At 39.7% G+C, this 14,027-nt stretch overlaps 1 protein-coding gene across 1 annotated transcript in view; it reads right to left on the bottom strand.

Moving 5' to 3' along the window:
• LOC140241110 (voltage-dependent calcium channel type A subunit alpha-1-like) overlaps window positions 1-14,027 on the bottom strand; it is a 229,002-nt gene that overhangs the window by 177,493 nt on the left and 37,482 nt on the right. Inside the window, exon 2 of the mRNA XM_072320878.1 lies at window positions 2,480-2,710. Coding sequence (XP_072176979.1) covers window positions 2,480-2,710 — 231 coding nt within the window. The remainder of the gene's footprint in view (window positions 1-2,479; window positions 2,711-14,027) is intronic.

Genomic DNA, 14,027 nt, shown 5'->3' with positions numbered 1-14,027 from the left:
CCCTTATGTACGTACATGGGTAGCATTCTAACATGTTGTGAGTACACCTGTACTTTAGACAGGTTGGTAATGCATGCGCCATAAGCTTGAAAATGTCGTACGGCTCACATGATCCATGGATGAAATTCAACGTAAAATGATTTCTGCATAATGATCATTCATGGAAAGCGAATATTCCACAAGAATAACCATTAGACATTGAATTTTTGCTATGGAATGAAAATATTCTCTGTTTATCCCTCATGATCATCTCTGACATTCGTTTTCTTAGCGAACAAGGCTCAAGACGTGCTATTGATATTATCTGACGCTTATTTCCACATGTTGAATCATGACGGATCGGTATTTTTAATGCAAAATATAACATTTGTTTGTTTGATGCTTGTTTGTTTGTTTGTTATTTTTTTCAACTGTTTGGTTGTCATTCCTGTGCAATTTTCGAAAATAATTACTGCCGACAATACACTGGAATAGCAGTGCGATGTATGTTTTGCATTGCGCTGTTTGCTCACAGCATGAGCCGTTAGAATCACGCAGTGTTGCAGGCTGTCGTACCTGTTTGTTCTTAGAAGTCGGTGCTTGTTCAGTTTACACGATCGAAAGCAGGGTATGATTAAATTCATGGCCACGTAAGATTTTGCGATTACGTAATTTGTGCGCGGTAAAAAAAGCAAAAACATTTGAAGAAGGAGAGAGATGCACAACCGTGCTGGTAGTAAGTGAATCAAGTGCCTAGTTTTTGGACGTTAAAAGCGTCGAAACTAATGCTACTATTGCGTGAGTTTAAATAGTCGGTATTCCTCAAGCAGAGATAATTTGTTAGTACAACCCGTCAGAGTTGTGCAAGTTTAGTGATGCAGATATTGCATTTACAATCGATGTACACATCCCTGTGGGCGACCGAGTTGTATAGTCAGTGTATTCCGAGTATACCATCAACTTATTGTCAGGCTCCATCAATAATGCTCCGTTTGTGTCAGACTATACGTGTGCAGTTCGAGAGCGATTTGCGGAGTTAGACAGAAGTACTGGTACTGTAATCTGATTAGCTATAAACTGTAATGTCTGCATGCAATCATCCAGAGTATCACAAGACTGGCTTTATGTAGGCTGTCGCACTGTAAAAACATCGGTGTTAGATTTAACACCATGGGTGTTAAATCTAACACCGATCAAACTTCAATAGAGGACCACACCCACAGGTGTAGAAAATGTATTGTGACGGTGTTAAAAAGTGTTCGCCTGGCACTTCGTGGTGTTAATTTGACACTGTGGCTGGTGATATTTTTGACACTGCGCTAGAGTTAATTCAATAATGACACCGCATGGTGTTGATTTGATATTGGTGGTGTTAATTTCAATGGTATAACACCCGTCCCGCTTCAATAGGGGACCACACCAACTGGTGTTACTGTGGTGTAAATGTATTAACAGATTTTTTTCAAAAATCAAGTACTCTATGGGAAAATTCTTTATCGTCTTGTTGAAGTTCGAAATTAACAAGAAGTGCATTAACTAAGAAACTACTCAAAAAACAATTTTGAATTTTGAAATGACACCCGGAGGTGTTAATCTAACACCATGAATGAGCACCGGAAATTTAACACCAGCGCGGTGTTTCATATTTAACACCGGACTTTTTGCAGTGCGGTGCGAGCGACTATTATCGGCATAACTAATCGCGTGCATTCGACACTTACCGTGTACGAATTATTCAATTCATTGTTTGGTTAAATACTAAATGACAGATGGTTGTTTTTATGCTATTTATTGGGTCGGTATTAATGTCTTGCACTTTGCATTTCGCTGCTGACATAATTGTCACTATTGACATGAATTTGCGGGCAGTCGAGCTGCCTTCAAGGATTTTTACCACTGTATACGACTGAGGGCAAGTCATACATCGTTAGATTATTATCATTACAAGTGTAAATCACATTTATCGCCTTTCAGCAACCTGTATGCGACATATCTTATCTTTTTATTAGTGACTTGACAAGAGTGTTGTAATACTATGCTTTTCCTTATGATATTACACGGATTTGTGTGCTTGGGTACATCATGACGAAACAGATGACATTTTCACAAGAATAAGCCCAAATATACTCCGTTTTTATGTGTGTGAAAACAATCATTGTATAACGATCTTCCGTAGACATGACAATTATGCCGATAAAGGTTTAAAGTATAGAGCATGCAAATAAGCAAATAAGTAAATAGATAAAAACAAATTAATAAGAATGATATGAATATACATACAAACATCCACACATACATAAAACATTGCAGAGAGAGAATGAGAAACAGACATAGACATGGCAAATGAATTATATATCAGTATGTTTGCGTATGGCATGACATACACGTAAGGCCTAGCTATTTTATGGAATACTTTAAACTGTACTATACAAGCGTAAATACATACGAATGTATTATGCACACAATAAATTTTGGCATGAAAATGTGCAGTAAAGGATATAGCCACTCTGTGAGCCATTTGGCGCATCTTCTGATGAAGTTCTCCTCGCTGAAGATGAAAAGGGATCTATTACTACCGAGCAGTGAAAGGATGAAGCCGGCCGGAGACTTCGACGTCTTCTTCTGCGAGGCAGCGGGTGAAGGAGGGGGAGGCTCCCGGGCCGGCCCGCCGCCAAAGTTGATCTCAAGGCCGTCCGAATACGGCGTGTTGCCTGTGGTGAGTGCTGCCATTCTGCAGAGGAAATAGGGGAAAAAAAATCAAGAACATTATGGATCAATTCACAATCATTAATCAGAATCTTCGTCACCGACCATCTTATACTGTACATTACGAAGACAATGCTAACGATGATGTTGATGACAACAAAAGTGATAGCAATAAAATACGAACAAGGAAATATTAGAAATAATCGTAAAAGGATGATATTGATGGTTATAATGACCGTAATACTACCACACCACTACTTCCCATACTCCTACTAATGATGACCTATGGCAAAGTTCTCGCTTGTTTGTTTGTTTTTTGACCCACCTTAACCTTTTCGAATGAAGACAGCGTTTTCTCAAGAAATCGTACCATTACGATCATTCTACAACTGGTTGTAATTTATGCATTTGAATCTTGGCCAGGAGGGACATGACATCTTGAATAAGTGAAATGGATGTAACCGCCTGACAGGACCGCCTGTTTAAGGCTCCAACACTGAACCCTGCACTATACAGCAAAATACAGCACTATACAGCCCCAAGATTTGCAAGGAATAATACTCTATTTCAGAATGGGAAGATAGAAGGCTAAATATCTGGCTGTACACTTTTAGGATTTAGATCACCATCTTTCTCTCTCTCTCTCTCTCTCTTTTTTTTTTTTTGGGGGGGGGTTATTGTGACTATACAATGGACATCAAAGTGGTGGCATTGCTCAGTCCATCATGGCGCCACTGGTATCTTTATGTACACACGTAACATGGAGTGCAGACACACATATCTCTTTGCATGATAATGTCTGAAACCTGATGAATTCTATTATGCGAATGTATGTATTGACAGGTAGAACTGCAAAGGTGTAATGGGAATAGCGTAAAGATCACACCTTGAAATCACACTTTTTTTGCTAACTATTATTGTGACTATAAATTATGATGGGTACAACGGTGGCGGTTCTGATCGGTCCACAGAGGCGCCACTGGTATCATTATGTACGCACGAAGAACAGAGCACACATACAAATATATCTTTGGCATTTAATGTCTGAAACCTGATAAATTATATCATGCATTGACAGGTAGAACTGCAAAGGTGTAATGGGGATAGCATATAGATCATACATCGAAATAACAGGTGTTTTTTTTTTTTCCGAATAACTCTGACCATAATAAATGGACACCAAAGTGGCGGTATTGCACGGTCCACCGTGGCGCCACTGGTATCCTTATGCACACGCGTAGCATAACGGAGCACAGACACGATTATCTTTTTTGCATGAATGTTGAAAACCTGAAAAATTCTATTGTGGATGGACAGGTGGAACTTCGAAGGTGTGGTTGGGATAGTGTTAAGGTGCGCCATGGTAACAGTGATTGATTGTGACATGTATCAATTATAGCTTGTGACGGAACAAATCGAGAATAAGAATGTACAAAAGAGATAGAGATAGAGAGTGGGGGGGGGGGGGGTTCTACGACAGCGACACCGAACAAACCAGACTTAAGTTCTTTCTTTATGTGATCTGATATCCGCCATCTCTTCGCATAATCTTGAGCCCCCCCTCCCCTCCTCCAATCCCTCCTCCCCCTCCACGGACCTGTAGCCCTGGTCCGAACAATATGAAAAAGAAATGATATGATGGAAACGGGTTGAGCTACGCGTAATATATGATTGATGGGCGGGGTGGTTTCCCCCCACCCCCACAATGCCAGCGACTTTATCAATCACGATTTACGAGTAAAATTAATCGCAATTGTTCTATTCCTTGTCAACCACACGATTCAAAAAGGAGATAGAAAAGGTTCTGTTTTTTTTTTCACACAGACAGCTTTGTGTCACGACAATGAATGACAAAAGTAGGCTAAAAAACAGACAATCCCATCAATGTAAGACCTTTTTCTTTTCTACCTACTTTTCTTATTCCAGCAAACTTACTACAGATGTACACAGAGCGGCCATACCCTGTGGGCCCGCCATTCTGCTATGCCGAAAATGAATCATCTTCGATAAAAACTACACTGATGCGAAAAGGAGAGAACACAGATGGCCGATTTGATATACTCACATTTTGAGATTTCCAGTCACAGCTAAATATGCATGTCGATTATTGCTGATCGAAGGATAACCCTATCTACATTATCATACACGTACAGTAAACATCTATATATTTATCCGGGCAATCCGCGGTGAAATACGGCATTCCAACATTAATTCCAAGGAAACAAACATGATATTCCACGTCGTTTGCGCAATGACAAATCTGATGCCAGAATATAGGTGAAATTTCGTCTCATGAAATATGTGTCAGAAAGCCCGATACGGTGCGGTGTAATAAGCTGAGTTATAATTCCGCGGTATTACTGTGTATAGTCCGGCCACATGAAATGAGGCGAGATCGCGTATGCGGGCTTTTGCAGGCTCGCTCGCTAGGAGCTTACGGGGGTGCCATCCGTTTCTCCGCGCATCGCCCGCACATAATCATACATATTCATGAGGTGCTTTTTTTTTCTGCAGGCTGGCAAACCCGTGATTAAAGACATGTCAGACCTCACGGCGAAAACCGCTGGGATAGAAATGACAGTGGTATGAGAGTCTGCTTTGTCTTTCCTACCGTGTAACCTTTAATCGCAGTCGTTCTAGCCATGACTTTCCTCCTCTTCTCTCTCTCTCCCTCTCTCACTCGATATGCAAATCAAAAGGCGACGGATAGATTCGGCTCGGAGGAGATGAGTGTATGAGTTGTGTGTGTCTACCAGAAACCTGTTGGTCTGATGGCGCCGGTTACCTATACACATGAAGAGAGCGAGTACGGGAGACACATACACACACACAAGGGGGCACAATGTATGCACTTTTGCTAGTTCTTGGAAGTTCTCATCTAATTAAAGTGTGGTCACAGCTTATTGCATATCACATGGGAAGAAGCACTTGTTCTACCTAAATCACCTTGGGAGATGCACCGTGCATATCATTAAGGAAGGTTCCATCTCTTCCGCCTGGTATGGCGGCGCTTCCGTCTAAACGAGATATCATAATATACATGGGCGACGAACATTTCTTGAAGAGAAACATACTTGCGCATGAGCTACATCTACAAGCCCCACATTATGTATGCGCGTGTGTTCGTGGTTAGTACGAATGTGCAATCTATGAACAATCTCTTCCAACGTCTTTTACGTGTATTAATGCAGTCCAGCGCAAAGGCACAGTGGGAGGTCGTTTTACTACTCAGTAATTGAAATATTCCGGTCACATTCGAAGCTTTCTCTTTTCATACACACATCTTGCAGGCACTCGCATAATGCGGGTCTTTCACAAGGATGCTGTGCGAAGATGCATGAGCTAATAAGCATCTCAAAGGATCGTACGAGGAGGAATATTATTGTGTATACTAATGGCGGAATTTACTGTATACGGAAGGCCCTGAGTCATGATAAATTTATAAGAATTTTGTGGACACGAATGATATTCGTTCATGAAAATAAGATCCAGTTTGATGAAAGTATTCGCGTGTTTCATATAAGTGACGACACACATATCATGATATATCATTCTTTTGAGACGTTCTGTGTCAGATTCCAGACTATATGTGCAAGCTTTCAAAACATATTACTCTAAGATCGACCTTAATCAGTGTTACTAACTGATGATAAATGAGGCATCGTCTGCGGCTTGGAACAGAACTTAATGTCCTACATTGTTTTCAAGTAATCTTATCTCATTATACAAAAAACAACAACAACAACCCCGAAATGAACCATATTTCATGATTAAAAATGGAATGCAAACGACGTTTCGTTTCATAAAGGTAGGAATCATCCCGTTGCCATGGAGATATTACAAGGCAATTAAAAATTTACGAAGATGATCCGCAGCTATGGTAATCCTTCTCACTTTCCCGCTGATTGTCGCAAGGGCCGTTACAAAGTTATGGGCGCTTCGTGGTAATTTACCATGCGCTGTTTCGGCTTGACGGCTTTTCGAGGAATCCTCGACTAAACCCTCGAAGCTCTGCATTATCTTTTGCCATTGCACAGTACTTACATTAAAATTTGTCTGTTTTTTTTTTTGTTCAGAAGGAGAACAATGTGATCAAGAAGAAAAAACCTTGACATTTTTTAGCTATCATTGAACAATATTCAATTAACGTCGCACGCATTCAAAGACCAAAGCATTTATCCTCTGTATTGTATTTCATTTAACTATCTTTTTGGTCATGTACATTTTTGATTCAGTCGTTGACACACACACACGCATACACACACACACACACGCACACATACACATGTGTATATATATATATATATATATATATATATATATATATATATACATGTATATACGTATACATATATAGATATAAATATATATATATATATATATATACATATATATATATATACATATATATATAATACTCACTGATTTTTTTTTCTATAATTGACCGTTCAATGATGTCTTTGAATATTGCATCGTTACAATACATTTGCAGGCTGAAAAAATGCAACTGTGATAATTAGGATTAATAAATCCACACTTTGCACGTAAAAAAATCTAAGAAAATGTCAGCGAAGAAAGGGAATCAAAGGAAATGGTGCCAGAAATTTAGCTCCCTGTGAAATTGTTTCCCCAGAACGCATGCTTGTTTCTTTCCGTGTCAGTTTACGCTGTCAAACACAGTAAATAGGACGGGTTTGAGATGATTTGGTTGCAAAATATAAGACATGAAATGAACGCATTACACCTAACCATCATACATTCAACTCCAGTTTTTAAGTTCTGGTTCTTGGGGCTGTTGATCCAAACAAGATCTATACCACGACAGGTTGGACACTGAACGCAACCACAAATATATACCCTCGGTTGTCACTAATAATGTGTCTGCGGTGTAGAACCATTAAAAACTGCAGAAACTTATCATTTTGACCTCTCAAACTTTTTCTATGTTTACAGAGAGGTACACACTTTTATCATTGGTATGTGATGCTGAGTATTTTTTTTTTTTGAACAGTTCAATTTTTCCTGAAGAAAAACAAGAATCAAGTACAGCAGTGTAAGTTGTTTGATGCAAAAAAAAAGAAAAAAAAAGGAAGAATTAGTACACATATAGAATGTAATTCGTGACGATTATCGAGGCGGATCACCAGTAGTCGCTGTTTTAATTTTCTGCAATGCACTCATCAATGATTTTGATGAAAGTTGTCGTTTTATTACTTTAATGTTAAACACTGAAAATGTCATGATGCCATAAAATCACTCATTATGTTACTGTACGGCTGGATGAAATTCCCACTGGGATGGATGCTGTGAATCAGTACTAGGTAACATTAAAATGGTGATAAACGTAAATTTCAATGAAATGAATGTATCCCGTGCACTGAGGACTACTCAATAAAGACGTGGGTATGGCAGCCTGATTCAAGTCATTTCTTTTATTCATTAAGTTTATAAACTTTTGAGTCGATTTCAGTTTCACGTACCATCACTCGACTCCTGATACTCCCAGCAGGAAGCGTATTTTTCATGTATACAAACAAACACACACACACACACATACACACACACACACACACACACACATAAAGATTCGATTTTAGTTAATGGTAATTTTGACTCCTGTTTCATGATCAATCCTGTTAAGTTTTTAAAGTGGTTATCGCGAGGAAGGCGTTTACAGTACTCATAATTGTATTGCGGGACTCTCTGTCTTACATCTTCAATTAACAATAGAAGAGTTTCCTGGAGATGGTTAAGAGAGATTTGACATACACAAACACACCCACACACACACACACACACACACACACTCAAAGACGTACAATACGGCTCGGTTACCCGAACAGTGTGTGTCAGCCATTGAGCGAGGCGTGCGAATGGGGCTAATATGCAGTCCATCTCGCATTTCACGCGTTCGGACAACACAAACACGTCGCAGTCGGGCGCGCCGCTCTCTCGTTCGAGCCAATTTGCTTTGAAGGCGGTTGTGCATGCCCAGAGCAGTGTGGAAAGCGAAGGGGAGCGTTTCCGTGGTTGTTGACTATCATACATTACACGCGTGTGTCTGGGCGGAGACGAACTTAATGTGACAGACGCGGGGTTTCTCCCCTGGGTATAAGCGTCATCGTGTACTCTACCGCCATACTGACGCACTTGGAGTGGGTCCCTGTCACATCTCACGGCTACGTGGCGCTCGCCGGAGAGGTACTAACTGCAGTAGATGTGAACTTACCAGTCTGTGCCATAACAGGTTTCCCTATTTATGGGAGGTGAAAACCTGGGAATAAATCAGCCAGTTGGACCCGTCTTGTTGTCATCGGATACCACCAGTATATGACAATTACATCAAGATTTATTACATTGGTATACGATCGTGCATCTCATATGAAATGTAAATTTCATTTCCAGCGTACACAGAATGCTAATCAAAAGCAAATGGAACGAGTGTCTCGTAAAACCACACCGTATTTGCATATTCGCTCACATGCACATACTCGCACATACACTTCCACGCAATATTATACACACACACATACACATACACACAAACAATCATATATATATATATATATATATGTATATCTCTATATGTGTGTGTGTGCGTGTGAGTGTGTGTGTAAGATTATATTTGTCTATACGTCTTATGCACCGACAGACTGAAATCGACACATACGCCTATACAGTTTGCAGTTTATTTTTTTTTAATGTGATTGATTACAGATGAAGCAAACAGCGTTCTAAATAGATGAAACGATAATGGTAGATTAATCATATATTGACACTGATGCCTTGTTAAGAATTATATATACGAATATATATATTCACATTGATAGAGAACCTTCGTGTCCTATATACCAATACTCTCGATTCGCAGCATACATCCAAAGGCCGAAAGCTGTCGTTTCTTTTTTTTTTTATCAGTGTTTACCTCTCCGTAAGAAAGATAAGATTAAATGGCCAACAAACAATTTTGGATGCCTGGCGCAGAGAAGCAGCTGGAATTAATCGGGCATGAGTGATTGTAATTGAGGCAGCAGTGGGAAAAAAACCCTACGCTTTGTTAAAGAGTAGTACGCAGCATATTTTGTTGCAGGTGGCTTCTGAACAAATGCAGCGATTAATATTAAGGTAGAGATGAAATGCATCTCAGAGTCAAAAAGCCCGTACGACCACACGAATCTCCGCCCATGGTGTGCTAGATACATCCCGACAAGTTAGGGGGAAAAAAGATAGAATATAATTACGTTGACTTCGGGGAAATGGTCATGGCCACTCTCATCTTAAAAAATATGTGCCCGGAAAAATACAACGCTCTCGAACAAAATATTGCGGCATATTATACCACCTGCACGCAGAAGAGAATCTAAGTAATTCCTCCGCGAATGTTATAACGCCCTCCTGATGATACGTAGTAATAGGTCTAGGGTAATATACATCTGTATGTCTGGAGTGCCTGTCATGGCTGGGAGCTCTTCTCGGAAATAATCGGCCGTTGTGAATTTTGCTTTTAATCTTTAAAAAAGGAAATAGTGTCCAAGGATAATCTAATCTTGCCAGTTTGTCAAAAAATGTTTCAAGTACATCAAATTCACCGTTATGTCCGGCATCTTCACATAGGCTTAACATGAAACGTATAGATATACACTCGCTTTCTCTCACACACAAGGACACACACGCAGACAGAATTTGCATTTCAATGGTTTTTCTCTTTCACTGCGTTGTACTCCATTTCGGGGTACTAGGGGTGGGGAAGAGAGGGGTGGGGGTGGTGGTAGGGGTAACATTGATGCCTCTCTAGGATTCCAATTTAATCATTTTTTTTTTTTTTTTTTACGAAAGGGAGAAGAGAAGAGTAGGGGGTGGTGGTGGGGGTAACATTGACGCCTCTCTACGATTCCACTTTAATCATTTTTGCTAAGGGGAGACGAGAGGAACTTTGATGGAAGACATCCCCCTCAAAGAGTCTCACGGCGACACTGATACCTTATGATCTGGAGCAAACCAAAACCACACACATCCAAGCTTCCCCAACACCTTCAAAAAAAGATGGAGAAGAGGAAGAGGAGGAAGAGGAGGAGGAAGAGGAGATATCCTGATACCATCTTAATGAAACAACAAGAGTCTCAGTTTCGGTTGTGGTTTCGGCCCGGAAGCCTGGTTACCAGCATGTCACAATGACACCGTCTTTGGTTTCTATTGTGAAATTTCGTAGCGATAGGTAAACGCAGGAAAGAATGAAAGGGTTTCTATTTTGTCCAGTTTCCTGAGTGACGCTCTTACACATGCGTTTTATAAGTAATCATATCGAGGCATATGTTTCATATCAATGATTTGTCGGCTGAGAAGATGAATACTTTGCGTTGAAGGTGATGACAATCATCGTTTGGTGTGATACAATCACCGAAGATATATGCATTTTTGTACGTTATTATAAGATCATTGCATATGCCCATATTGGCGCAACATTTACTGTCTGTACCGACAATCATAATTGTATTTTCCTTTCAGTCACATCAGTAGTCATATTCTAAGTTCTGAATGTCCTTTTTCTTGATCAAACAATTATGATGCAGTATCAATGCTGACACGTGAAGGAGGTATAATTAACAGGAATTATGTGCTATAATATACTGATTTATGCTTCATGATTTTACTGGGTCTTAAATAGGTCTTATAAGGCCCGCGGAGCTTCGAAGCTGGTCTGTTGTTGATACGGATTAAAAATGTCGTATTACGATTTGAGTAAAAATACGAGTGTTATGTTGAATGAGGCGTACAGCGGGTATGTGTGTGTGTGTGTGTGTGCGTGCGTGTGTGTGTGTGTGTGTGTGTGTGTGTGTGTGTGTAAGTGTGTGCGCGTTTGCCTGTGTATGTGTGCTAGAAGGAATTCATGCATGCATGCATAACGCGAGACAAGAAGACGACTTTCTTAACAGCATCGACCTTGCCCTTTTTCTTGCCTGTTTGAAAACATTACTATCACACTGCATACCTTTGACCTTTACCACAGAACAGTTAGGCTTACTGTGAATGCTGTAAACGCGGAGTAACAGACAATATTCGTTGAGCGCATCAGTATTAAATAGGGCAACAAAGACAATACATTGTCCTTGTTTAATACCATTTAAGACGCACCTTTTGTTGACACTCTTAAAAAGTGTGATCATTTATATTCTCAATTCAGATCAAAAGCAGTTAGATATATTGCTTCTTACCTTTTAACTAAGATTTCTTCGCTTCAGAGACTTATATTAATGATCATGATTTTGGAAAGCTGTTTCGAAGGAAGAATGATTCTGTAAATCAAAAAGGACAGACCGTCATGTCATTTCACCTGTAACGTTGCATATTTCAGACGGCACGGTTATTCCCATTGATTCGACAATGGAAAGACAATTCATTTTATCGGAGATATCGCTCTTGCGAATGTTTCTAAACATCTGCCCCTTTGACCACTTTTCTTTGTTACACCGAAATGAAATTAGTTGCGGTATATATCATGTATCGAGTCCAACCAAAGGGTCTAATCTGGGATGAAATAAGTTATTAATATGTTTGTTTCCCCCTGAGTGGAAAATCTGCCAGGGAAATCGATGCCACTGTGCGTTAAACTAAGGTACATGAATATTGGACCCGCTGGTAGTCCCGGTGACCAACGAGCTGTGCGTATTATACGAGCTAAGAGGGAAAAGGCGGCTTCAGCGCAGTGGAAAAAATACCCGAACCGTTAAATATTTCATGGCTCGTGCCTTATTCATACGCCACAAGAACATCGCAGTCCAACAACTAACTGTAAAGTGGTCGCCATACACCTCAACCGTAGCATTGCCACAATGAAGAAATGGACGGGTTCCCCTTAATTGTCCATTCATCAATGCCCTCAAAATAGAGGAGTTATAAAATTGTGGAGAGGAATAGTATTATGTTTGTTATGTTGTCTTTATGACTTACAAGGTTTGCGAAGTGTCTTTGAACTCGTTGAGAAATATAAGTAATTCACATTTCATCGTAATTTAATTTGAAGCAATTTGATTCCTTACTCCGCTCACATCAAAGCAAGAATGATTTATGTAAACATGCACAGCAATGCACAGAAAATATAAGAGGGAATGTAATGATGACCCAAATCCTTAGCAGAACCAAAGCAGTGAACAGTTGCGTCCAAATAATAATGTAAAAATGACATGTACACTTCGGCCTGTCCAATATCTCACTTTTACCTTTTAATTGTCATATCTTTGTATATATATGTATATATATATATATATATATATATATATATATATATATATATACATAATATATGGTATTTTTCCTGTTGATTAGTTTTGTTGTTTTTGTGGGTTTTTTTTTTTGAGAGTAAATGCCTGTACTCAGTACACACTACCAGCATGTAAACAGTTGGTGCATTATAAGGAAGACTGCCATACTCTCATTACACAAGCGTCATCTTAAGGACATAAATTCGCTGGTCTTAAAAGGCTCTCATAATCGGCAGATGGAAATTAACACAAACAATGCACCATTCTCCCTGTCGTCTCCGCATAAGTGTAGGCGAGATAACAGCGTGCCGCCCGTAAATGGCAATTATGATTGGATTACGCAATGAATGAAAGTAGCGGTTCGCTGCTGGCATGCAAAGCGCCACTGAAATGCACTAAGTCAGAATTTCAACTATGCCGCCAGTGTGTGTGTATAGATAAGAGTAGTAAGTGTACGATAATGATTCGTCAAGGGGTAGACGCCTCCACGCGCCAGCTGTAATCCACAAATTGTGTGAAGCTGTTATAATGACCAACGGTAAATAATGGCGTCTATGTAGCACTACGTGGTGTGATGGTGTATAATATGTAGACAGGACAAGAGCTGATATCGCATTGTCGTATAATAGAGTGTATTTGAAGCTGGCCACAACCGTGGCCAAATATTATTACTCGCATAGTATTGAATAGTTTGTTGTTGTGGAAGTGCAATAAACCCACGCCGCATTATCACGTAGAATGAGTAATCGTGACTTCATCGCCACAGTGAATCATCGATTCTTGAGGAATTCTATGGAGACACACCAATTTCTTTTGCCTGAATTTTGGCTACATCACGTGGTTTTACATCACGGTCATGAAAATCAGAGTGTTCACTTCCGGGTCAACATTTCATCAATGAACACAGTGAAATTTGTGTGCTTCCGTGTGCGAGTGTGTGTGTGTGTGTGTGTGTGTGTGTTTGCTGTACTATTGCCATTTCATTCGTTATACTGAACCATGAAAATGTATAATTAGTCCAGTTATCTTTAAAAGAATAATTCCCTCATGTTTGTACAATGATATCAAAGAGAATTGATGTGT

The sequence above is a fragment of the Diadema setosum genome, chromosome 17 (genome assembly GCF_964275005.1).
Source record: "Diadema setosum chromosome 17, eeDiaSeto1, whole genome shotgun sequence".
Taxonomy (NCBI): Eukaryota; Metazoa; Echinodermata; class Echinoidea; order Diadematoida; family Diadematidae; genus Diadema; species Diadema setosum.
Note: the sequence above shows the minus strand (reverse complement) of the source record. Positions and strands in the feature narration are given on the sequence as shown.